General features: G+C 43.5%; 1 protein-coding gene across 3 annotated transcripts in view; it reads right to left on the minus strand.

The window, feature by feature from the left end:
• Positions 1-8,759: 8,759 nt before the first annotated feature.
• Positions 8,760-27,445, minus strand: part of NHEJ1 (non-homologous end joining factor 1) — an 85,757-nt gene continuing 67,071 nt past the window's right edge. For 2 of the 3 annotated variants that reach the window (XM_023221292.2, XM_023221312.2), the window contains 3 exons: positions 11,503-11,620; positions 10,667-10,785; positions 8,763-9,895 (listed from right to left, as the gene is read on the minus strand). In XM_023221292.2, coding sequence (XP_023077060.1) covers positions 9,821-9,895; positions 10,667-10,785; positions 11,503-11,620 — 312 coding nt within the window. In that variant the 3' untranslated portion in view covers positions 8,763-9,820. Of the gene's footprint in view, positions 9,896-10,666; positions 10,786-11,502; positions 11,621-27,445 lie in introns of all 3 variants that reach the window. The other variant, XM_023221303.2, reaches the window with a different exon arrangement.

Raw genomic sequence — 27,445 nt, forward strand, 5'->3', positions numbered from 1 at the left:
TAACTCTCACTCCTACCCTACAACAGAGTGCCCCAAACAAAACAGACTTCATTTATATCCACAAATTTCTAAAACCACCCAAGATACTGCTAGTGTGAACAGGGGTGTCTCATGTGTGTGATAATCTTTCCTCATTTATTCACTCAACAAAAAAAATTTTTTTGAGAACCTACTAAGTGCCAGACACCATTCTAGGTGCTTGAGATGTGACAGAACAAACAAAACAAAACAAAACAAAATCCCTGTCCTCATGGAACTTTATTCTAGTAAAAAGGAGTTGGGGAGACAGACAATTTAAAATGAACATAAGAACAAATAACTGGCCGAAAGCCATGGCTCATGCCTGTAATCCCAGCACTTTGGGAGGCCAAGGCAGGCAGATCAACTGAGGTCAGGAGTTCGAGACCAGCATGGCCAGCATGGTGAAACCCTGTCTCTACTAAAAATACAAAAATTAGCCAGGCATGGTGGTATCCACCTATAATCCCAGCTATTCAAATGGCTGAGGCACCAGAATTGCTTGAACCAGGGGGACAGAGGTTGCAGTGAGCCAAGATAGCACCACTCCATTCCAACCTGGGTGACAGAGCAAGACTCTGTCTCTAAACAAATAAATAAATAAATAGGCTGGGCGCGGTGGCTCACACCTGTAATCCCAGCACTTTGGGAGGCCAAGGTGGGTGGATCACCTGAGGTCAGGAGTTCGAGACCAGCCTAGCAAACATGGTGAAACCCCATCTCTACTAAAAATACAAACATTAGCTGGGCATGGTGGTGCGTGCCTGTAATCCCAGCTACTAGGGAGGCTGCGGCAGAAGAATCACTTTAACTCAGGAGGGACGTTTCAGTAGGCCAAGATGAAGCCATTGCACTCCAGCCTGGGCAACAGAGTGAGACTTCATCTCAAAAAATAAAATAAAATAAAATAAAATATATAGTTGCACTTCAGTTTACAATGGGGTTGTGTCCCACTAAACCCACTGTAAGTTGACGATATCCTAAGTCGAAAATGCATTTAATATACCTAACCTATCAAATGTCATATCCTAGCCTACCTTAAACATGCTCAGAACACTCATATTAGCCTACAGTTGGCCAATATCATCTAACACAAAACCTGTTTTATAATCCAGTGTTGAATATCTAATGTAATTTACTGAATACTATACTGAAAGTGAAAAACAGAATGATTGTATGGGCACTCAAAGTACGGCTTTTACTGAATACAGATGGCTTTTGCACTATCATCAAGTCAAAAAATTGTAAGTTGAACCATCGTACATTGGGGACCATCTGTAATAATAATAATAATGTGTTAGAAGGGAATAAGAAAGGACTATGGGCAAAACACCACATTCCAAGCACCTAAAACAGGGTGAAAGGATTGGGATGCAGCCAGCTTGTGGCAGGAGGGGGATGAAAGGTCAGAAGGCAGATTCCTCCGTTAAGTAGAGTGGTTAATGTTGGTCTCATTGAGAAGGTGCGATTTGAGCAAGGACCTGAAAGAGGAGAAGGTTTTCACCAACCAGGTACCTAGAGGAAGAGCATTCTAGGCAGACAGAACCATGGCATGTCACGGAAATAGCAAGGAGACCATTGTGACTACAGAAAATAAAGCTAGGTGGGAGAGTCGCGGGAGAGGAGGATGGAGTGAGAGAGCTTAACTTTCTACTTTCTGATCACGAGGGTGTTTTTCAAACTTTTTGTAAAGCTCAGAGTGAAGATAATTTACCCTTTAAAGAGATTTACGTATTGACATGTAAATATAGACACAACATAATTAAGTAAAAGTAGGTAACAAAACAGTATTTACATATAGGATTCTTTTAAACTTTAAAAGAGAGAGAGAGAGAAAGAGAGAGAGAGAAACCCTCTCATGGTTCTCACTTTCTCCTTCATACACTTAAAAAAAATTTTTTTTTTCTTCTGAGACAGAGTCTTGCTCTGTCACCAGGCTGAAGTGCAGTGGCGCGATCTCGGCTCGCGATCTGCAACCTTCTCTTCCTGGGTTCAAGTAATTCTCCTGCCTCAGCCTCCAGAGTAGCTGGGACTACAGGCGTGCGCCACCACGCCCAGCTAATTTTTGTAATTTTAGTAGAGACGGGGTTTCACCATGTTGGCCAGGATGGTCTCGATCCCTTGACCTCATGATCCGTCAGCCTCAGCCTCCCAAAGTGCTGGGATGACACGTGCAAGCCACCTCACCTGGCTCCCACACTTAAAAAATTTGAGAGGAATGCTGGGTGTAGAGGCACTCACCTATTGTCCCAGCTACTCAGGAAGTTGAGGTAAGGAGATTGAGCCCAGAAGTTTGAGACCAGACTGGGGAACTCAGTGAGACCCCATGGGGGAAAAAATTTAAAAAACGAAACAATTTGGGGGAAAGAATCTATCCTTTAAATATCAACTTCAGGCTGGGCCTAATGGCTTTCCTTGAACCCAGGAAGTTGAGGCTGCAGTAAGTCATGATTGTGCCACTGCATTACAGCCTGGGAGAATGAGTGAGACATCTCGAAAATAAATAAATGAAAATTTTAAAAATAAAGGAGAAATTTAACACGGTGATATTTTCAGCAAAAGGCAGAGAAGACTCCTTACTAGGACACCCAACTTGTGAGGCAGCTGACTTCGAGTTTGTACTTGGCTGTCATGTACCTGGGACGTACCAGGCATAAGTCACAGCCACACTGTTTTTGGAGGGGTCACCAGTCAACGAAATGAAGTACAGTGAGGCCCCAGTTCCCGTACTATGGACTAGTGAACGGTCAAAGTGTGTGTGCATTTTTAGAGTTTGACAAATGAAAATAGCAGAACTGTGCCAAATGAAACTATTTAATCTGTTCATATAGGGTAGGGGTGGAACAACAGCAGAGAACACTTCAGGGTTTCTCACCTAGGGTGCTCTGTGATGACTCAGGGACTGGCCTGGCTCCTTTGGGTCATGGATCAAAGCCATTTTGAAGCAGGGACTGCTTAGTAGGAGCTGAGCTTTCCACCAGAAAGACAACTTAGGAAATAGTTCCTGGCTGTGAGAATGTAAGAGGTATGTATGCTTCTGGATGGGAATCTCAGAGATAATGGCAGTCATCAAATGGAACTGAAGCAGGTAGAGAAAGTGGTTTCAAAAGGATCTAAAGATGATGGAAAATATTTCAATGGTTAAGCCACTTAGATAACTAATAGGAAGAATTCAGTGGGAAGAAAGATCCCCACTGGAAGCTCCAGAAAATAGGCTATATTGCTGACCAGGAAGGGAGATACAGGAAGCCTATAAAGTTGGCTTAAACCTCATGTTGGTTAAACATCATGGTGTTCACAGACTTGAACTGCAAATGAGAAGATCCAGTGGGAAAACATTCCAGATCACTAAGGGAAAGGCACAGGCTTGTAGGAAATATATTGGGAATTAGATAGAGAAACCCACATTCAACAAGAAACAGGAATCCTTAAACACGTATTAACTCAAATTGTATACTTACTGACTGCATTGAGTGCCTATTCACTATCACCACCAACAGCGGCATTATGCTTCTTGCTGAATGGCCACAAAAACATACTGCCGTGTTCAATAAGCTCACAATCTGCCGCAGCCTCCTGAGTGCCTGGGACTACAGGCGCACATCACCACACTAATTTTTTTTTTTTTTTTTTTGAGATGGAGTCTTGCTCTGTCGCCCAGGGTGGAGTGCAGTGGTGCGATATCAGTTCACTGCAGCCTCTGCCTCCCGGGTTCCAGCGATTCTCCTGCCTCAGCCTCCCAAGTAGGCTAGCTGGGATTACAGGTGCACGCCACCACATCCAGCTAATTTTTGTATTTTTAGTAGAGATGGGGTTTCACCATGTTGGCCAGGCTGGTCTCGAATTCCTGACCTCAGGTGATCCACCCACCTCAGCCTCCCAAAGTGCTGGGATTACAGGTGTGAGCCACTGCACCCGGCCCACCACGCTAATTTTAAAAATGTTTTGCAAAGACAGGGTTTTGCCATGTTGCCTAGGTCTCAAACTCCTAGCCTCAAGCAATCCTCCCGCCTCAGCCTCCTAAAGTGCTGGGATTACAGGTGTAAGCCATGGAGCCCAGTCTTAAACTTCCCCTTTAGCACAATCCAGACACTCAATCTTTTCTTTTTTTCTTAATTCAAAATACCATTGTACAGCTTATCCTTCTGAAATGATCTATTCCCTTTGTCTTGCCATTCCAATTATGTAAATTTTCCTGCCAGATTTAATTCACACCTATGAAAGAGGGCAACACAACGGACATTACCACTACCAGAAAACCACTCAAGTTGGGCCATCAGTATCACCTTCAAATGTCATCACACTGTTATTGCTGTCATATATGAAACAAAACCTAAATTATTACCAGCTTTGCCTTCCACAACTAGTGCCTCCTCATTCCTCCCACGTGACAGGACACCCTGAAATCCCCCCTAGGCAACAATGCTAAATGAAACTGGCAGTCTTTCCTTCTCGTGTGGCATCAGGCTTTTTCTCTCTTGAGTAAGGGCTGTCTTTACCATGCATGATTCCCAACAGTACTGCTCTTGACCCCTGAGTGGAGACCCACACCCTGTGGAGCTTCTCTACTAGCTCCAACCCCTTTCACCACTCCCTGCTCAGCCTTCAAGGCCTGAGGTAGGAGGGAAAAGCCAGGATGAAGTGGCAGTCAAGAGGATCACCCTTCCCCTACTCCATTTTCCCCTCTTCTGTCACCCATTTCTGACTGGCCGTCAATCCTATCAGGGGTCCATAAAGCTGGGAGGACTCTGGCCCGGGAGAGGGGGGTAGGGGTTAGGCAAACAGGCCAGGGAGGCAGTTGGTTGAAATTTAACCACAATATTCTCGGTCTCTATTGTTTTGAGTGAGGCCCAATATTTCCACAGCAGGATTATAGGATCTGATTAACCATGTTAGACAACAATGCCGAGCTGGGATGGGCTTCCCCTTCCAGCTGCCAATATGAAAAAGTAAATACAACACATTTCAGAAGGGACTCCCAGCAGCCCCTGAGCCCTACTCCCCAATTCTAACTCTGCTACTGTTTTGGGCCCCAGAGTAAGGGGAGGGAGGAAGAGTGTGGCACTGCATGCTCCTTTAACTACTGGCCCTTGGCCCAGCAGGACAAGTAATCCTAGCACAATCTTCCCAGGTGAGTCAATGGCTGTGCGCTCCCCACACCCTGGAGCTCTTCCAGTGCTTCTTCCGGGTTCCCCTGGTAGACTGGCCCAGATTCTCAAGAACCCATGAGAGTTGGGTGCCGAGTGGGTGGAAGGGTAGCAAAATCTGTTGGACTCCAAACAGAGAAACTGAGCGGGGTGGGACTTAATAGCTGAGAAGAGTGATGAAGCCTTTGCTAGAATACTTGGGTGCCACCTAATGACTTCCTGTGTGCTAGGATAGAGAACTGAGAGCCCAGAGCTGAGAGGATACATAAAAGGCCACCACAAAAAAAAGTCTCAGAAGATGGGATGAAAGATCAAGAACAAATGGACTTCTAGATCCTCAAATAGAGAAGGATTCCCTATGGTCCCTCTTCCTCACATAAGACAAGCTACCTCATACCCTCCACGCACTGGATGTTCCACTCATGGTGAGGTCTTCTGAGGCCTTGGCCAAGAACACAAGGAAAAAACACAGAGCAATGAGCTGCCCTGGACAAGAGTACCCTGTAGCAGCTTCCAGGGCGTCACCGCAGCTGGGAACCCCCCTCCTACAAAGTGTGGGCTTCCTTCTCTTCCTGCATTCCCCTCTGTATCTAAGAGCCTAGCGTAATCCATTACAATTTTGCTAGCCCATACATTTATGCATGTTAGTAACAGACATGAGGAACCAAGGTTCTTGAGCTCTGAGTTTGGTAGCTTCCTTGCAGTATGTCACTTATTCCTTTCAAACAGATTTTTCTTCAAGAAAAATTAGAAGACAGAAACTATTTCACAGCAGTTTAGAAAAACATATTCTGATTGTATCAAAACCTAGTTAACATAAAATTATATTATTTAATGGTATAATACCCCTGCAGTGATATTTTCTGAGTTAGGGTTAACACTGACCCTGTTCTCAAAGAGTATAATCTAACGAAAGGATGAAAACAGAAAAGTGCACAAGAAATGTGTCTATTAACACAGTCTACATTAATAGCATAAGCAGAACAGACAAAGTGAGCTTACCATATCATGAGGAAGGCCTATTAAGAGAATTTAGGTTTACCCTATACTCTTTGGAGTGAATTTGTGTAGTTTTGCAAGTTGGAGAAAATGAGAGACAGAATAAATGGAGGGAGGAAAATGCTCCTGGTGACAATGTAAGGAATGAAACCAGGAGGAGCAACACAGCATTTTCCACTCCCCACTCCTTCCGCCAGCTTTGTACAGAGTATAAAAGGGGACCCTGCTTATCTCCCAACAGACGTGGGCTAAGGAGGAGGTAAGGGTTTGGGAAAATGGGAGGTCTAAGTGAAAAGGAAGGAAAGAAAAGGGAGTCCAAATGTACTGCTGGATAAAAACAAGCAGCAGTAGGGCTGAGTATCAAGAAATGTGAGCATCTCTCCTTCCCCCAGTGCTCACTGTGGGTGCGCTACACCAGGCCTGTGGAAGGATTTTGGTCTCAACAGGCTAGACTCTTTCCAGTTCAGAGCATAGGAGCACAGATCTCACTCTTTGCCACCTTACACCATAGCATTTAGCTCCACAGGAGTCAGGGAAAGATGGAGACTAGAAGTTTTCTTTTTGCCTTCTCAGTAACTTTACTATCCCTTGGAAATTCTCCTTGATCTGGGAGACTGGCTGCCTGGTGACAAGAGAAGAGAATGACCCTAGTGATATCTTTCAGGACCCAGCCTGAGCTTTGCTTTTAAGGGTTACTGGGGAAGTTCCCATTGAGGCATGAGAAAAGGAAGTGCTATCCAGCTGGAGTGGAAAGGGATGAGGCTTTCTCTCCACGCAAAGAGCATGCCTGTCCTAGCTAACTACGGGGGACCAGCCGGCAAGGCCAAGTAGGCCTTGCAACCTAGGTGGCGCTATTTCTCTACTTTTTAGGTCGAGTTCCTGCAGGAACTTCCTCGAGGTCCCAAGTCCTGCTCCTGGTTTGCTGGCTTGCTCGTGTAAACCACCTTATATTATTTTTTTTTCTAAAAATACTCCAAAGCAATTGAAAGAGTCCCTTCTCCCACCAGCCAGCTCTGGCCCCAGCCCCAGCCCCGGGGAGCGGGCGGGTAGGCGGGGAGGTGGGCCACTGCTTTATTAAACACAGGGAAAACTAATATTTACGGAATAAAATTTATGGAGCAGCCACGAGAATTCGACCCTTTTATGTGCATGTAGAGTGGGGGTTGGGCCAGGCTGGGGGCCTCAGGGAGGGGCCCAAGCCAGGGGGCAGGGCTGGAATACAGCCTGGCTAGGCCAATTTGTCAAAGCAGGGATTTCCCTGGAGTTGCCTTAGGATGAATGATGCTCAACCACTACCCCTAGTTTTTGGGGGTAAGGGCTTTAGGGCAAGAATGCCTGTGGCAGGGCCTCTGGTAGCAATGTTTCTCTAAGGACGTATTTAAGCAATACCCCCATGGAGACAGCAACCTTTGGGGATGACAGGGGCAGTGGATGGAAGGTTACTAGCTATACTCTTACTTAACCTTTTTAGAAGGTCACACATTCTTTTTGAGAACATCAACAACATTTTGGTCTTAAGATTTTACCTACGATTTTGAGGGATTCACAGGCCTCTGGCCCCTCTGTGATGAAAAATGTCTTGAGTCTGTGCTCTTAGAGTACAGGGAATGCCCAGTGTGAAGAACCCATATTTTCTCCAAGCTTGCTTGGGAAGCCTTTCCATTTCCCATGTGCCTTGTAGATAATGAAATCTGACTATCTAAATTATGCTGAAAAGAAACAAAAGATCAGGCTCGGTGCGGTGGCTCACACCTGTAATCCCAGCACTTTGGGAGGCCGAGGCAGGTAGATCACCTGAGGTCAGGAGTTCAAGACCAGCCTGACGAACATGGTGAAACTCCGTGTCTACTAAAAATACAAAACTTAGCTGGGCTTGGCGGTGGGTGTCTAATCCCAGTTACTCGGGAGGCTGAGGCAGGAGAATCGCTTGAACACAGGAGGTAGAGGTTGCAGTGAGCCAAAATCGTGCCATTGTACTCCAGCCTGGGCAACAAGAGCAAGACTCCATTTCAAAAAAAAAAGAAAGAAAGAAAGAAACGAAAGGGCAAAGTAAGCCAGCTGATAGGCTGTTTTTATATAGTTCCTAATTCACTTCGATGACAGTCACTACCACACAGCACACTCTAGGGTCCTCTGGTCTGGGGGTAAAGAAAATTTATTAGCAGTGACTGGTAAGGAGCCTTGATGGAGCTCTCAGACTCTGCTAGCAGGAAAAAGCATGAGGGTAAGTCCTGGAGTCCTCAAGAGCTCCTTCCTTGAAGAGCCCCAGGGGAGCAGAATATCCTATTGAAAGGAGGCAAGGTCATGGGATATGGACGTTTACAGTGGGAGACTGGAAAGAAGGACCTAATGTCCTTTCTGGAAAATAAATGTTCTCATTAGTGTATATAATAATGCTGCGAAGAACTCAGCTGTCTGGCCTAAATTCTGGTTGTCACTTATTAGCTGTATGACCTTTGATAAGTCACTTACTTCAAGACCCAATTTCTTAGTGGGTTAATAGCATCTTCCTCACATGATGCCATGAGGATCAATGTCAGGTGCTCATTAGAGTACCTGGTATACATTAACTGCTCAATAAATGTTAGCTATTTATTATTGTTGCTCTTATTATAATTATTTTATTATTGTTTGATCATCTTCTCTTGAGACTTGACATCAGGACAGAAACACCAGTATACATACAGGATATATGAATAAGGAGGCATTTAACCATCACAAGTAAATAAACCAGAAATGGGACAGGCATGGTGGTTCATGCCTGTAAACCCAGCACTTTGGGAGGCTGAGGTGGGCAGTGATCTCACTAGAGCCCAGGAGTTCAAGCCCTGCCTAGGCAACATGGCAAAGCCTTGTCTCCACACACACAAAAAATACAAAAATTAGCTAGGTGTGGTGGTGTGTGCCTTTAGTCCCAGTTACTCAGGAGGATGAGGTGGGAGGATTGATAAACTACCCCACATGATAGTTTAACCTGTTGCCTATGCTTTGGAAACAAAGAGAAAAATGCATTCAAGTTTGACACAGGAAAGCAGCAATCATCTATCTATCTTGTGTCCACCATGAAGAGAGTTCTCAAGATCAAAGTTTCCAAATGGAGGTTTAGCTCTGGCCACTGCAGAGAAGTTTAAGAAGAATATGAAGGACTAGACTGATGGCTAGACTTCATCCAGAGACAACAATGGGGTGGGACCCAGTGAAGTGAATTGGGTTATGAGTTCCACAGCATAAGTAATCCCAAAAGCAGGGGAGTGTGAGTGCTTCTTATTCCATGCAAAAGACAGAAGTGGGTCTCTGAGGAGTGTCGGGGACTGGCTGGCTAGAGACTCTAGGGAAAGGTAGACAAGGCTTCCTGAGTGTGTGGTGCTTTCTTGCTGACTTGCCCTATATACCTAAAGTCCATGGTAGAAACCTGAATCTACAGAACCTCCACCAAAAGAGAGGAGAGCATGGGATTCTCAGAGACTGGCTTCCACTTGAATAGGAAGGCCAATTCCCTGTGGGCCTGTCAACATGAACTTCAGTTCTCTTGCCCTTACAGTAGGCCTCTGACTGGATCACTGTTTTAGAAATACTGCTGCCATGCAAGCTTCTTTCAAGGTGAAGCTTGGAAGCTATTCTCCAAGTCCATCCTCAGCAGCTGAGGCCACAACGGGTTAACTGAAGAGCCCCCTTGGCTTCTTCCTCTTGACCTTTGACAGCTGAGGTCTCTGCAGAGGGCCTGAAGTACCCTAGAAAAAAGGGAACCCAAGTTAGTAGGGGTTTTGAAATAGTTCCACTGAAATTAGGAAAGGAACTTTCTTCTTCTCATGGCTCCTGGTTAGGATGAGGCCCGATTTTTTTTTTTTTCGCCCAGGCTGGAGTACATGGGCACAATCATAGTTCACTGCAGCCTTGAACTCCTGGGCTTGAGCAATCCACCTGCCTCAGCCTCCAAAGTAGCTGAGACCACAGGCACATGCCGCCATATCTGGCTAATTTTGTTTTTTTAAAGATAGGGTTTACTTTGTTGCCCAGGTTCATCTCAAACTCCTGGCTTCAAGTGATCCTCCTGCCTTGGCCTCCCACAGGTTGTGATAACAAATGTGAGCCACCATGCCCAGCTAGAAGGAAGAGGCATTCAGGAAGTGTCTGACATAGGTATTTTGAAGTCTATGTCAGGCAGCAAATGTGATATAAGACCCTAAGCAGGAGATGGAGATGTCCCTTCTCCCCCAAGGAACAGCCTCGCTGACTATCACTGGTCATCACTGGAAGTGGGATAAGGTGAAAGAGGAGTCGAGGCACATCATTCGTACAAGAACTACAGAGAAGAGACAGCAAGGGAAGATGTGCAAGACCATGACTCTCCATCTAGACATCTACAATTTGGAGCCTGGTCACAAATATCCCTCAATATTGTTGAGGCAGTGCCAATGAAGTAGCAATTCCAGGGACCACTGGTTTGGGGGATATAGGTGCCAACTCTCAAAACACCATCCAGGAAGCTGCTCATGACTTACTGTGGACTCTTTCTCAGGCGCTGAGAGGGTTGGAGCTGAGGAGACCAGTTGTTCTGGCTGGTTTACACATTGGCTATGAATTCCTTGCAGGGAAGCACTGTTTGAGGTCTGAGGATCTCCTGAAATCAGAAAGATCAAGAGAAGATAGTGATAAATGCCTTCTTACCAGGAAGACATTAGTATTCACCAAGCATTCTGATAAAGGCCAGAGTTTGGTACAAATATATAAGTAGACAGAAGTAGCCACAAGTCCAACTTCCATCTGACGTTCAGAAAGCCCTGTTTCTGCTATGAAGATTTCCCCAGGCCCACTTTCAGCAGGTAGGATGAAAGTTTCCTTTACTCAAAATAGCCAGCTGTTCTTCTACATATTCCCTGACATGTCTCAGGTATGGAGATTAACTTTTTTTTTTAAGAGATGAGGTTTTTGCTATGTTGTCCAGGCTGGTCTCAAACTCCTGGCCTTTCCTACCTTGGCCTCCCAAAGTGCTAGGGTTACTGGTGTGAGCCACTGCGCCCAGCCAGGGAAACTAATCTTTCTCCTGGTTCTTTCGCTAACCCTTCTAAGCACCTAGACCAGAGCCACCCAATCAAACTTTCTGCAGTGATGGAAATGTTCTGTGTCTGCACTAACTTGGTAGCCACCAGCCACATGTGGCTACTAATCACGTGAAATGAGGCTGGTGCAAAAGAGAAAATACATTTTTAGTATTATTTCATTTTTATTAATTTAAACTTAAATAGTTATATGCGGCTAGAAAACTATCATATTGGACAGCATAAACCTAGATCCTAATTGTATCCTCAGACAGACCAGGTACCTCTGGAGTGCTCACCAGTGCCTTGATGCTTCTGTCCCACTTGGACCTCCTGTTTGGTGACTGCCATATACAGATTCTGCAGATTCATGACAAAGGGCTTTCCATCATCAATGCTGCATGCCTCTGGCAGTTTCTGTAAGAGAGAGGAGATACTGTCATTGGTTACACTGTACTGCTGGAGAAGCAATCTAATACCCCACATGCAGAACTGGCATCAACCCCAAATGAATTAATATAAAGCAGTTAGATCCAATAGGGGGCGTCCATATCCAAGTCTGGTGGCACCAATATAAAGATTTCTTGGGACATCTCCTCTGAAGGGCAACTCCAAATGTATACCTTATTTCCCCTAATCCTTAGGTCTATTATGTTTTCCCATGAATACCCTATAGATTTCTAGGCTCTTTTTCCAAAGGAATGATTTCTTAGAGGGCTACTTTAGGAAATTATTTCCCCTAAATTTTCCCTGAGCTGAACAAATTACTATTTTCATTAAATTCATTCCTAAACTAGAGAAAAATGATAAAATTCAGGATAAAGGAGAGAGAGCAAAATGGTAATGACAGACTGAAACACAAGAAAAAAATATGGAGCTGTGATGTTCAGGCAGAAGAGACAGGAAAAACAAAGCTGACAAAACTTTTGAGGCCCCTTGCTATTTTCCATTCCCCACTGCTGTCCCATCCTCCTTTACTATCACCCACATGCTCACAGTGGACTGAGATTCCTCCAAGGGGTGAAAACTGTTCTTGAGGGGTAAAAAAAATTTACTCTTTTAAAGCATAAAGCGTGCACACACATACACACACACACACACACACACACACACAGAGTACATAGATTTTTTTGGTATATCTGTAGCATTAAAATTTCCTGAGAGGGAATGATTAGGCAAAAAATGTCTTAAAAGTGTCCTCAGGGAAGTGATAATTTTTAAAAGGCTGAGAAACACTGTTATGATTACATTATATTTATCTGTTTCCTTCACTACAGAATGAACTGTGGACTTACATCCAGAGCAAAATGCTTTGCTTAGTTGTAGTTTCACACACTTGGCTAAACTGGGTTGAGGGAATGGCTGAAGACTGAACAAAGTGCAATAAAAATGAGATGAAAGAGTAGGGTATCTAGTGGTCCCAAACCTGGCTGCACTTCGGAATCATGGAAAGGGCCCAGAACTATTTCATCTGTCCCTAGGCGTGCAAATCACCATGGTTCCCAGCCAAGTTAGCAGGTCCCCAAGAGCAGCCATGCCAGCAGCTCACATGGGAACCAACCCAAGAATCCTGGATTGGCCCATATCGTGGGTCAAGGGCACCTTTTTGTGCTATAATGGCATTCATTTCTGAAAGCCCCTCGTGGGAGAAAGATAGAAAAGAGAAAGTGTGAGAAACAGGAAAGCAGGTGCTAAACCAGTCAGGATAGCTGAAAACCTTGTTGATTACCAGGAAATGTCACATACATTTCTACTCCAACCCTATCCCCATAAAGACTATATCAGGCCTGGACTTTCACTGGAAACCACAGGCAATGAATCAGTGCCCCGAGTCCAAACTTTGCCTCTAGCCAGTAATCACACTAGGAGTCTAACAGCCCTCTGGCAGCATTCCCTGAGGAATGAACTGAAACAGGGAAGGTAAACTATCAGGCCACACCACCTCTACCCTACCTCACTCTCCTTCCTAAGTTCAGCTCTCTAACTCTCAAGACACTGCCTTCAAAAGAGGGTTTTCTCCTCCACAGCCAGAGAGCCCTGATGGTGGGGAGGCAAACAGCTGCCCTCCTTCCTTATATATTGACCTCTAGCATCTCCCTTCATACCACCCAAGAAATGTAGCCTCTCTTAGGGTCACTCATACATGACTTGGTAGGCACTGTGCTGTCTACACAAATGGGTTAGGCAGAATGAGGCAGTCCAGAGTCATTTCCTCCTGCCCTTTCCATGGAATCAAACAGATTCATCAATTTTTCAGGGTGACCTTCACTCAGCTCAAGTATTTAATCTCAAAATGAAGTGCCAGAAATGTTGAGCCTGCGTCTAAACGTGGAAACTAATCTAAGCCCTTCCTCTGTCCTTCCCCTTCTCAGAGAGATCTGGTCCTGCAGTTGCTGGCAAAGCTATTCCACCTGACTATCTATTCTCAGAAAAGTCCTAGAACAGCATATTGCTAGAATTGACGAATACTTAATATATGCTAGACATTGCTCTAAGTACTTAAAATGTATTAAACCATTTTTGTGTTTTCTACTACTATTTCCCTGGCATCTAGAAGAACCCTGAGCTCACGGTAGAGGCTCAGTAACTATGTGTGAATAAATGAGCGTGGTAGGCAGTAGCATGACCTCGTTTGGCTGAGATGGTCCCAGCTAGTAAGTGGTGGCACAGGGTTAGAGTCCGGGCAGTCTGGCTTCAGGGCCCACACATGTAATTACTATCCTATTTACTTCCCTGAACAGCAAAATTTTAGTCAAAAGGGCAATCCAGCTTCTCCGAGGATCACAACCCGCAATCCTTCACATCCCAGATGACCTGCCATCCAGCTGAGGAACAAGTTCCCCAAGGTGTCAAGAAAAGGGAGCAGATAAAAAGGAGACAGCTGGACCAGACTGGAACCCGTGGGAGCTGAGAGATCATACTCTTAATCCCATTCTAGCCATTCCGCATTATCACAGATTCCTTGGGCCTCATTCTCAAAATATACTAGGGAAGAGAGGTGGAGAGGCAGGAGCTTGGGAAAGAGAAACATTAGTTCCTGGGGCAGGACAATGGTAGTGGCTATCTGGGGCAGGCAGTAGAGATCAAAGGGAGAATGCTGGAGTCAGGAATAAGTAAAGTAAATAGTGCCCCCTGCTATAGGTGCGACTGAGCCAGGAGCACAATGTACCAGCCACAATGCGGGTCACTGCCCAAAGTGGGGAGGGAAAGAAGAGTCAGGTAAGCCTACTTGTAGAACGTGTTCATCTGATTAACCCAGAATCAATTCTAGTAAGCAAAAAAGTTACTGAGAGTCTGCTATGTGCCAGGCACTACAGGATTCAAGGCAGGGGAAACAGATGCATCAATCCTTCCCTCATAACAGGTCTGAGTTAATAAAAAAAAATAGTAACTCAGAGTCCCTACCTCAAAGAGTTCATATTTGCATGTGGGAGATAGGCAGACATATGTTGTTTTATTTTTCAAGTGATTCACTATAACAGAGTTCTAAACGAAGGGTAATAGGGAACCAGAGAGAAGAAAGGGATGAATTTTGACACAGAGTTCTGCAAAAAGCATCAGAGTTGGTAACATCAAGACAAGCCTTGCAAAGTTAGACTTTGGATGTGCTGGAAGTAAGTGAAGCATAAAGGTGTGAAGACAGGATATGTGGATGTGTCTCATGGGAAACAAGACTAGAAGGCTAAGTTCACATTCACTAGTTTGCAAAGGACTTCATTTTCTGAATTAAGGTTATGCCTAAGGGAATTTCCTTTTGTTTCACAAAGTGGCTTTCTCTGCTCTACAACTGTTTGCCAAAGCTTCCTTGGCTCCAAACTAGTATTGATGGAACAACAAGGAATCCAGAGCTGCTTCCAGGCTTCGCTTTTTAGACTTTCTGTTACATTTACCTAAACTCTTAGTACTTCCTCATTACTTACTTCTAGTAGTGTGATTTTTCAACAGCCACAAGAGCTATATTACTTTCCCATGTCCAATTCACTGGGACTTTGGACCCTGGTATACAGCCATACCAGAAACTTTAGGCAAACCAAAGTGACAGAAATCCTGTAGGGCATTTTATTTCCCCTTCTTGTCCCTGCTGCAGCCCATCTTGGTTCTGAGGGTCCAACCTCCCCTCTTTAGAGGTAACTCTCATCTTCATGAGGTCTAAACTCACTCCCATGGTCCAGAAAGCCCAAGACTCTCTCAGGATTTTCTGGAGAGCTTCCAATTAGCATTTTCAACTACAAATACAAAATCTGCCTCTCCTCCCTGCCTTACTTTCCTCTGAGTTTCAGAAAAGAAACTTCTAGAATCCTGGGTAAGAAAGGCTAGATCTGATCTACTACTCACCCTATAAATATGGACCCACAGTCTGAGGATACAGGTTTAATGAACAAAAGGGAAAATAAGCTAACTGGAGCTCTCCAGAGTCAGCCTTTGAGCATGTCTTTGGTTCTGGCACCCGCCCCAGAAACTGGCACAGCCCCAAGGCCCTGGCACTAACCATCACAATATCGCAAGGGCAGGGTTCACAACACGTGACTTCCCTAAGAGTAAGAATTCCGCTCCTCCCTCTTGCAATGTGGTAAACATTGCTGGTCTGGATACAAACTTCCTTCCCTCAGGAGCCCAGGTCTCCACTTAGGGAATCACGGCAATGTGAACCATCAGCTTCCCTTAGGAATAAGAGCACATTAGAAAACTCTTCTAAGGTCTCAAATGGCCAGGGAGTTCGCCAGAATAAAGAGAAAGGAACAAGAAATGTAGTTTAGGAAGAAGACTCTAAAGAGAAGGACTCTTCAAGAAACGTAACTCCCCCTCTGCCAATCCATTCACATTTAACAAATATTTGCTGATCATCTACTGTGGTGTTTGGGACTATTTAGATGCTGGGAATACAGTAGTGAACAAAAGAGATAAAATTCCCCGCTCTCTTGAAGTTTACATTCTAGAGGGGAGATCACCAACAAATATATAGCTAATTAAAATGTATACTCTGTGAGATGGTACTATTACCATCCAAATGAAATCCCTAAATCAAAGATAATCTGAAATGGCCCTGGATCCATGACACAGACCCAACTGCAGTAGTAAAATGCTGAGAGTCAGAAGGAAAGATGAACCCAATGCATGAGGATAGTATCAAGGTTTAAAAAAGAAAGCCCAAAGTAGCTTCTCACTCAAAGAGAAAGAAGCAAGGCTATTCAGGAATTAGAAAAAAAAAAAAAAAAAAGAAATACACTTTAAGTTCTGGCCTTAAGGTCTCAAAGATGTGGATTTGTACCTAATGTGGTCTTCTATTTGCTAGCTGTGACACTGTGGGCAAGCCATCATACTTAATGGTTTATTTTGAGAGAGAGGGGAGGGAAAGGAGAGAGACATTGGGAGTCAGGCACTGAGGGATCAAGACTAACAACATTTACATCACAGAATATGTGAAAGAATTAAATTAGAGAATTGAGTAAGTGCCCAAGAAATGTCTGTTCCTTCCCTTTGCAAGGCACACTGAGACTTTTCTTGCCTGGCCTTACTCCAGTGAGTGCTAAGTGGACTTAAGAAATGCCCTAATGATAAAGTACATAGAGAAACCAGGTCTGATCCAATTACAGATGGTCCCTGACTTAGGATTTTTCTATTTTACTGATGATGTGAAAGTGATAGGCATTCAGTACACCCCTTGACCTATGATGGGGCTATCTTTGGATAGTCTCATAAGTCAAAAACACACTTTCAACTCAGGATATTTTCTTTCTTTCCTTTTTTTTTTTTTGAGATGAAGTCTTGCTCTGTCTCCCAGGCTGGAGTACAATCTCCTCTCACTGCAACCTCCTTCTCCCAGGTTCAAGCGATTCTCCTGCCTCAGCCTCCCAAGTAGCTGGGACCATGGGCGCCTGCTGCCACGCCTGCCTAATTTTTGTATTTTTAATAGAGATGGAGCTGCACCAGGTTGGTCAGGATGGTCTCGAACTCCTGACCTCAGGTGATCCACCCACCTTGGCCTCCCAAAGTGCTGGGGTTACAAGTGTGAGCCACCACGCCTGGCTCTACTATTTTCAACTTAGGATGGATTTATTGGGATGCGGCCCCATTGTAAGTTGAGGAGCATCTGTATTAACTTCTCTCCATTGGTGTCCCAAAGCATACTATTATCCAGTCAAGGTCCAGATCAGGGAGACACAGAAATCTACCCAGTAAACTGTGGGTAGTTCACTGCCCACCATCACCACACTAGCCAACTCCTCGGTCTCTAGTAATGACCGAGGCAGCATGGCTTTTGCATCAGAAGGTCCTGGGTTTAAATCCTGGCTTTGCCAGTTATCAGGTATGTTACTAACCCCTTTTAGCCTCTGTTCCCTTACCAGAAAAATGAGGAGACCAACAGCTACTTTGATGAGGCTGATGGAAGGATTCTGTGGGATGGTATGTTAAAGGGTGCCTGCTCAGTAGGTATTGTCTCCCTACCTCCCCCAAATAGCCCCTGTTTCTCAAAGCTCTCCTTTACTCTCCAATTCTTCAGGACCTACCCAAGAGGCCAAGGTTTCATCTTCATTCTCTCCACCCTCTTTTCTGGGTGGCAAGTATAACAGTAAAGAGTAAAGCTCCTACTCTCTCCAGAAGCACACAAAGCACAAACAGCTTGCTTCCAACAACATTTTAGCAAGAGTATTCTGCACAGCCCAACTGATCCCACAATGCTTGAACCAAGAACTCTCTCACCACCATTTCCTGCTTCCTAATGTGGCTTGTGCAAATGCTCTGCTATGTCATTTCCATTTTTAAGTAATATACACTCAATAAGGGCTATCTGGAAAACACAAAAATACAACCTGCAGATATAGATCATAAAAATAGCTAACAGCCAAATGGTTTTTGAGGGGATTAATTTCACAGTTTCCTCAGAGTCTGAGAGAAAAAATTCTCAGGACAGAGAAAAGAGAGAGGGTGGTGATATCTGGATTTTTAGAAGACAACTGTTTCATTCTCCTTTCTCCTCATTTCAAATTTTCCATAGCAGCTCACTTGGATGAGCTATCTCTGAGTTTCAGGCAATAACCAACTCTGATACTGGGTCTCTCTCTTTGTCCTCACAGAATACCCCTCTATCAGTTCACTGATCAGAAACCTTGGTGATTTGGGAGAACACATAGTACCCTAAATACACAAGGCACACTGCCCTTGAAGGTCCAAATGTGAAACTGAAGAGAGAGCTAACACTGCCCCTGTGTTTGGTCTGATTTAGCTTTGTTTGGGTCTGTGCCTGCAACAAGGTCTTCCCTGATCATCCTGCCCTGCTGCAGCCGACCTGGCCATGCTCTGTGATTAGTCTCCAGCTCCTGAGCATCCACTCAGTGCTGGGCTATAAGGAAAAAGAACACACAGAAACCCAAACTTAATCTTGTGTTTAGGGACCTTGCAAATTAGTTAAGTCATAGTCCAACTCGCCCCCCCGACCTTTAAAAGCAAGGTGGGAGAATGGATACAGCCATACAGTCATATATGCAAACATGCATGTATGCAATCTAGTCAAGTTACTAAATCACTTTCTTTGTGGCCTCCCTTCAAAATGAGATAATTTTGCTACCTCTCTCTCACGATGCTGTAAATGCAATGGAGTAAGATAGATGCAGAGTTCAAAACAGTTTGAGACAAAGTCCAAGTCCTACGTATGCTATTCAGATTTTTCTGGTTCAGTCTGAGGCCTGACTAGCTCTCTGGACTGCAGGGTCAGAAGAGGAGGGGGATGGGAAGAAAGACTATGAAAAGAGGTCCAAACAGAAGGCTTGAAAAATATTAGTAAGATTAGCTTTGTAAATGCTTTCTATGTGCTAGGTACTAGGCTATGCATTTTGACACATTACTGCAATTAACCTCCACTGTTACTCTATCAGTTGGGCTCCAAAATCATTCTCATTTTATTTATTTTTGTTTTTTTTTTTTATTACTTACTTGTCATGACTTGAAGCCCAATCTCATTTTATATATAAGAAAACAAAGGCTTGAAGAGATTAAGTAACTTGACCAAGGTCACAGCAGAATGGGGAAACAGAAGGCCCAGGAAGTTGAACTCTAGAACCTACACTTGAATCTCTACACTATAATGCCTCTTACCAATGAGACATCCATTTCTCCCTCCCATCTCCTACCCCTGTAAGAAAGTGGTCCCTGTTCTGAGGTCTAGTGGTACTAGAAGCTGGCTCTCACTTCTCTTCTTAAATCTCCAAATAGCTCAAGAGGCTGAAAGAGGGAAAAGACAAAATGCCCTCTAGAAAAGGAAAGCCTTACTTCACCCCTTGAGTGTCCTCCAAGTATACTGGAAAATCAGAAAAATGAATCTCTGGTATGAGAAGTCTCTAGACTTGAATCTCCTTTTAAAATAAGTACAGCCCCTCAGAGTCCTAGCAGGAAGGCCCCTCAGCTCTGCCCCCAAAGAAAAATAATGGTAAAGGGAGTGGAAGTGAAGGTGGGGGTGGGGCAGTAGCTCTCATAAGAGGCCTTTGTGGTGGCTGCCTCTGAAAGGAGGTTTTGCTAGACAAGGTGGAACTTCTCAAGGTGACAAGCAAATGGTACAGACTGAGCTGTGACCCTCTGCTTGCTCTATAGCCACCCCCTCCCCTTTGGAGGGCCAGAGCCTAAACTGTCCCTGGAGCCCCACCCAGCCCCAGCACAAACCATGGCTTTCTAGTCTGGAGGGCAACTAACAAGCAGCAGAGGGGCTTGGGGAACGAAAGTGGTTTCCTGGGGGGGACGGATCCTCAGAGCCCCTCAGAAAGTGCAGGAGCAACTCTCATTCGTTCTTTTCTCTACTCCCACTCCTTCTCCAAGAAGAACAAGCAGCTCCTGTCAGCTCTGGCTCAGGGAAGGGGCTCCGACCAGCCTAGCAGGGGAACAAGCAGTTTGAACATTATTTAAGTACCTCTCTCAAATTCAGCCACCTCAACATCCTCTTCCCAAATGGAAATGAAACAATGTGGTAGAAACTGGAAAGAACAAAAGCATCAGATTTAATAACAAAAAGAAAATCACAGCTATAAGGCAGATAGTCTGGCTCTGAAAGCTCTTCATCCCTGCCCTGTGCTACTGGTACTGTGCAGGAGTGCAGATTCTTTTTTTTCTTTTTTTTCCTATCTTAGTGGAGAAGAGAGGACAGTCAACTGGGTGTGTAGGGTACAAAATTGATTTAGAGTATCCCGCAGTATCCTCTGTAGGACCTCCACCACCAAAAGGATTCTCTTTCACTCCAGATTACACGCTTGACAGCTGGGAACACAGCCCATAGCAGCCACGTTCTCATGGACTCCCTGCCCCCATCCCGCCTGCTGCCCGCCTCTCTGGAGGGTGTCCTCTCTGCCCTGAGAAATCTTACTCTATAGGGTGATGCACCACCTCCCCCACCTGCCACACACACTGGAAATAATATAAGTACTGATCTTCATGACCTTGAGGAGGTAAAGATTTCTTAACAGGACACAAACCATAAAGGAAAAGATTGATAAATTGGACTAGATTAAAATTAAGAACTTCCGTTCATCGAAAGAGACATTTAAGAGAGCCAAAAAGCAAGCTACAATGTAGGAGAAAATACTTGCAATACATATATCAACAAAGAACTCATTTCCAAAATATATTAAAAACTCTTAAAAATCAGTAAGAAAAAGACTTAGTCATACCTAAGTCTTAGTCATATTTAAATGACTGATAATTACATGAAAATGTACAGCACATCATTGAGAAAATTAAAACCACAACAGAATATCACTACATATTCATCATAATGGCTAAAAGGAAAAAGGAAGATAATATCAAGTGTTGACAAAGAAATAGTACAACCAGAATTCTCCTAAACTGCTTGTGTGGTTATAAATTGATACAGTCATTTTTGAAAACAGTTTGGCAGTATCTATTAAATCTAAAAATATACACACCTATGACCTAGACATTCCACTTCTATGTATTTCTCCAACACAACTAGGTAAATACATGGTGGTATAGTTTTCCAATAAAATATTACACAGAAGTGAAAATTTTAAAAATATGGCTACAAAGAGCAACATGGATAAATTTCATTAACATTTTGGCCCAGGTGTGTGGCTCACACCTGTAATCCTAGCTCTTTGGGAGGCTGAGGCAGGAGGATTGCTTGAGCCCAGGAGTTTGAGGCTACAGTGAGCTATGATCGTGCCACTGCAGGCCAGCCTGGGCGACAGAGTGAGACCCTGTCTCAAGAAAAGAAAAAAAAAAAATTAACATTTTGTTGAGTAAAATAAGTCATACTCAAGAGTATACACTATATTATTCCATTTCTATGAAGCTCAAAAACAAGCAAAATTAACTTAATGATCATATCAGAAGTCAGGATAGTGGTGTTACCCTTTGGAGGTGGTAGATACTGGCAGGTAATAGGGGAATACTTTTGAGTACTGGAAATTTTCTAGCTCTTGATTTGGGTGCTGGTTACACAGCTATGTTAATTTTGTAATAATTCTTCAAGCTGTACACTTCTGATATGGGTACTTTCCTGCATGCATCTTACACTTCAATTTTAAAAGTTTATTAATAAAAGATGAATCACTATGGAAAACAATGAGGCAGTTACTAAAAATGTTAAACATAGAGTTACTATATGACCCAGCAATTCTACTCCTAGGTACATCCCCAAGAGAACTGAAAACATATGTTAACACAAAAATGTGAACACAAATGTTCGTAACAGCATTATTCATAAGAGCCAAAAAGTAGAGACAACCCAAATGTCCATCAACGGATGAATGGATAAACAAAATGTGGTATATCTGTACAATGGTATTTTGTTCTACCATAAGAAGGAATAAAGTACTGATATTCGCTTTAATACATGAACCTTGAGAACATAATGCTAAGTGAAAGAAGCCAGACACGAAAGACCACCTATTGTATGATTCCGTTTTTACGAAATACGCTGAATAGGCAAATCCATAAAGACAAAGAGTAGTGATTTCCAGGGGCTAGGAGACAGGGCGAATGGAGAATGACTGCAAATAGGTATGGCATTTCTTTTTGGGGTGATGAAATGTTCTGGAATTAGATAGTAGTTATGGTTGCATAACCTTGTGAATACACTAAAACCACTGAATTGTATATACTTTTGGTATATACTTTTTGGTACATTTCACGGTATGTGGATTATAGCTCTAATTTTAAAAACAAGTTTTAAAATAGATAAAGTCTCTATTCTCCCCATCTCTTTTGCCTATTCTCCACTCTATTTCCTCTTTTAGGAATAGATGCTCAGGCTCCCAACAGGCTTGGACAACTTTTAAAGAACTTTAAGCAGTCAGTGAAGCAGATACCTACTAGTGGCTGAGAGACTGGAGGTGGCATGGCATGTTGAAAGATCACAGGATCTAGAGTCAGACAGATCTGGTTTTGAAAATAAGTCCACCACTTACATGTTTGTTTTATGATCTTGATCTTGGCCAAGTGACTTAATTTTCTGAGCCTCAATTCTCTCTCTATGAAATGAGTAAAGGAATTCCCACCAATGAGGGTTGTCCAAGGATTGTTAAATGAGACAATGTATGTAACATATTAATTCTGTTCCCTTGAGAGTTCCATGCACTCTCAACTATTTGAAGGCAACTGGGAAAATCACTTTATTTCAGCAAAAACAGTGTGGGCTCTGGAGTTCAACTGCTTACACTCAAATCCCTGACCCATTACTTCATCTCTAAGCCTTAGTTTCTTCAGCTGTGGAATGGGAATGATATTACTACCTGCACTATAGAGTTATTATGAGGATTAAATGAGATAATGCAAGTAAAGTTCTCCCTATCATGCCTGGCACATAGGAAGTGCTCAATAAGTATTAACTGTTATTATTAATTCAATCATTAAACAAAATTGCCAAGGATACACTAAAGCATGCTGTGTCCTAAGGATAAGACAGGATTCACTGTCCTCAGGGAGCTCATAGTCTGGTTGAAGAGTCAGACACATAAACAAATAATTGTTCTTCACAGCTAGTCACACACTGGAGCCTTTGATTCCCAGGCAACAGCACTAGGTCTGAGGCCTTACTAAACAAAGCCGGATATGTAAGGAACAGTGTGGGGTGCGGGCAGCAGTGAATAGACGAACCGTGAATCAACAGTAGGCCCTTCTTTTCCCACAAATAGCCTACAAAAATCTAGATAGGTATATAGACTTCCTCCTCTGAATTACTACTAAGGGGCCACTGTGTCCTCCAACTTATTCAAGTGGCTGGTTTCTTCTCATCTTTCAAGTCTCAGTTTAAATGTCACTTCTTCTGGCCCCCGACCATATCATCTGAAGTGCTTTTATAGCATTCCATTCATTTTCCTCAAGTAATTATAATAATTTTCCATTATTCATTTACTCATTTCCTGTCTTCCCCATTAGGCTGTGAGTTCAGGGACCTCGAGTTCAGGGACCATTCATCCAGCAAATATAAGTACCTACTATGTGCCAGGCACCGAAGTATGTGCTGGGAATTCAGTTTCGGGGGAGAGACATAGCCACTGCCCTCATAGAGCTTACAGTTTGTATCTGTGGAAAAAGTTTTAGGATGCAGGTTTATCCCAGTTCCGGCTGAGGACTCTCTTATGACTAGCCCAGTTAGATAGGAGCTCTTGGCTGCCAATCTCTCACTGAGTCCAAAAAGCCAGAAGCTGAAACTCTGGTGACTTCTCAGTTCTTTTTTCCGCAGTCCTAGATTCCTGTGGAGTTTAAGCTAGGGTAAATAGCATAACCTCAGAGCCATTTCTGCAAGTTCTTTCCTTATAAAGCTATTCCTATCAGCATTCTAAGGGCAAACATGGTCGGTATCAGGCAAGAAACACATTGGCTGGGGTGGAGGGTGGGGTGGGTATGGGGATAGGGAGGCAAGAGTCTCCCAAAGTCCTGTAGAGATGAAATGACTGAACTGGAAGTGCTGAGCCCTCAGTGCCTTTCAAATTCAATGCCCTGGATTTCTCAGATGGCTGCTCCCCACAGTCTAAGCGTCTCTACCTTTGAGTCTGACTTCGTCCTAAAGGCTACTTCCTGCTAAGCTAACTTGAGGTCTAGGAATGCTGAATTAAACTCTAGGAAATACATTCTGCTGCAAACTCTCTGGGGAAATGCCAAGGGAACACTGTTTTCCAGCACTGGGTGATAACAAAATTCAAAGGATTGTTGAAAAAGCTTCTTTAAATTTGTTATTAAATGAACAAGGGTATGTGCATATATGAAGTGCGTGTGTATATAAAATTAATGAATAAATCCTTGCTTAATAGCAGGAGATAATGTCCTGAGAGCAGAATCAGGGACAAAGTTTCAAGCCACATAAGCAAACAGACCTATTCATTCAAGGACTATTTACTTGACACCTTCTCTGAGCCACATTATTCTAGGTACAAAGAAATAAATTACTGATTGTGGGTTTAGCAAAGTATGTTCAGTTCTATGATACAGGTCTATGTACAGTCTGCTTTGAGAGAAGAGCAGACCAGTCTGGGCAACATAGTGAGACTCTGTCGCTATAAAAAGTGAAAACTTAGCCAGGTGTACTGAGTGGCACATGCCTATGGTCCCAGCTACTCAGGAGGCTAAGAAGGGAGGACTGCTTGAGCCTGGGAGTTCAAGGCTGCAGTGAGCTATGATTGTGTCACTACACTCCAGCCTGATGGACAAAGTGAGACACTGTCTTAAAAAAAAAAAAAAAAAAAAAAAAAATTACAGGATTACAAAGGAAACCAATTAATTGAAATTTTATTATTCAAATATTTTTAAACTAATCTGTAATATTATAACATACGAGCTTCTTTTTTAACACATTAAATCATGAGATCTAGCAATGAGTCTAATAACCATAATTTCAAGCAGTAATCAGCAAAAACTATATTTCAAGATATCTGCAGCAGTATAGAATGATATGAAAGTATCTGTGATTTCTACTGGTGACAGATACTTCTAATACACAGTGTCTTTTGCTTACATTTATAATTGAAGGAAATACTAAATTCCAGTTACAGGTTAATGAAAATAAGATGCAACTTTCCCTCATTCCATTCATGAAACCCTGAACTCTAAGCATGAATTCCCAAGGCATCCATAGACCCCAGGGTAAAAACCCCTGCTGTAAAGATGTAAAGACTCTCATTGGGTAACAGTGGATGCATAATCAGAAAGACCACGCAGAGCCAGTTCAGAGTTAGCAGTAAGGGGAGCCAAAGCCAGATGCCAGTCAATGGTCTGCAGGAGTAGAAACAAATTGGCTGTAGGGGGCAGAGATAAGAGATCTTGAGATCCCAGAGAAAGAAGCTGCCTGTCCAGTTCCTGTGAGGCATGGGTAGCCATCTCCAATTAGGTACCAAGAGAACACCCTGTGCCTATTCAGTAAGTCCCCTTTTCACTTAAGCTAATTAAGGGGATTTTTCTGCCTCACAATTAATTGCTAATACGTCAAACAAAAGTGCTCAATGAAACATGTTTGCAATACACTATGTATATCTGTGTATATTAACAGCCTTCCAGATGAGAAATTCCTTAATTTATAATCAGTTCAGGATATGTATACTCCAGATTCTGTAAAGCCCACAGTGACTGATTTCCATAAATCTCCTGTAGAAGATACCACTGTCGAATACCTTAGGGAGGAGGGAAAGCTGCCTGTCCTCTACATAGAGGACTACCCTGGCAGGCAGGGTGACTAATAAACAGGTAGGCAGTGAACTCATAGGAGCCAGAAGAAATGGAGCAGGATGAACAATCAATAGAGAAGCCAGGGCACTACCTGAAACTGTGCATCTTTAGGTTTAATGAGACAAGGACAAGAGGGATATATAAATGGCCAGAAGAAGAATCCTAAGCTATCAGAAGTCCTCTTGCAAAATGTGTCTTAAAACAGATTTTCGATACTACTGACAGGGAAAAACTGAGGGGGATAAACTGTGCCCTGAACACAGAATGGTCAGTGCCTAAACTCCCACAAGACAGACGTAGATCTGGGGCCACTTCTGTGGAGAAGGGAACAGAATGACCTTGCAGGCCTCTCCCGCTGCTCTTCCCACTGTTTTTAATCCCACTAAGGGCAAACAGGAAAGGAGAAGCGACTGGAAAAGGAACTGAATATTACTATTAATTGTTTAAAAATGCAGTTGAATAGTGGGTATATAGTGTTTGTTTTATTATATGTTCTTTTGTGTGTATTAAATACTTTATAGTAAAAATATTTTTAAAAGACACAGTGAAACCAAATCAAACCAAACACACAATTGGAAAATGAAGTTACTTAATACAACATCAGCAGTGACTACCGAAGTCCAAGCATGGAACGTGTGTTGAGGAACATCTCCAGCCTGTGTCAATGCCTGGTCCCACTAGACTCCAAGTTTAAAGATGGGCAAGGATTCTGAGGAGAGGCTCTAGAGAAAAATAAGTTCTGGATACAAAGTCACTTTCCAGGAAATCAAGACTGGCAGGTTTCGAGGTTAGGAGGTCGAAGGGCAGAAGGTCAACTGCTAGGCCTGAGTTATCTGCTACCAGTTCAACTTAGAAGACTCATTCTCAACAGGGTACCTGCCTAACCCATGGCTGGGGTGGTGATGGAGGGATCTGATCTGATCTAAAATGTTAGGATGACCCTAACATCCAGTGTCTGGGGAAAATTAAGCAAGACTTACTAGCCATTAAAAAGATCCCAGAAAAAGATGGAGGGTAGGGAGAAAAAAAGAACTGGACATTAAGATATACTTCAATTCAGACTCTCCACTCAGAGCAGGAGTCTGACAGTACTGTGGAAACAGAGGTGTGGCTGGGTGCTGGGAGAAGGGGACTGGAAAAAGAGAGAAGTCTGAATCTGCAGAAGAGTCAAGACGGCTTGATTTGGAAGAAGTTTTCCTAAATGGATATGATCAGGCTTGAGGCTAAGAGCTACTTCCTGAGACTTCTAGTTCCCCGGTTCAGAATTTCTGCATCCTTGTCCTCACTCCTGGCTATTGTCCAGGTACTCTAAAATGTCCAGATCATTTCTAGGTACAGTACATCTCACACTCTTTTGGGTCTAGGTTTCACTAAGCAGGAGAGAATGCCCCAGTTACTTAATTTAGCATTTCCTAACTGATCTCCACTTCCTTGCAGGAAGTCATAGCTGTGCGTGTAGGATTCCCATTGAGTGTGCTAACCCCCTATCCTCAGGCTCACTTAGGAGGCACAAACAGGCAGCCCTGACACCAGGTTGACCCTAGGCAACAGAACAGCACTCCAGGGTTCATCTCCAGG

The sequence above is a fragment of the Piliocolobus tephrosceles genome, chromosome 11, assembly GCF_002776525.5.
Source record: "Piliocolobus tephrosceles isolate RC106 chromosome 11, ASM277652v3, whole genome shotgun sequence".
Classification (NCBI taxonomy): Eukaryota; Metazoa; Chordata; class Mammalia; order Primates; family Cercopithecidae; genus Piliocolobus; species Piliocolobus tephrosceles.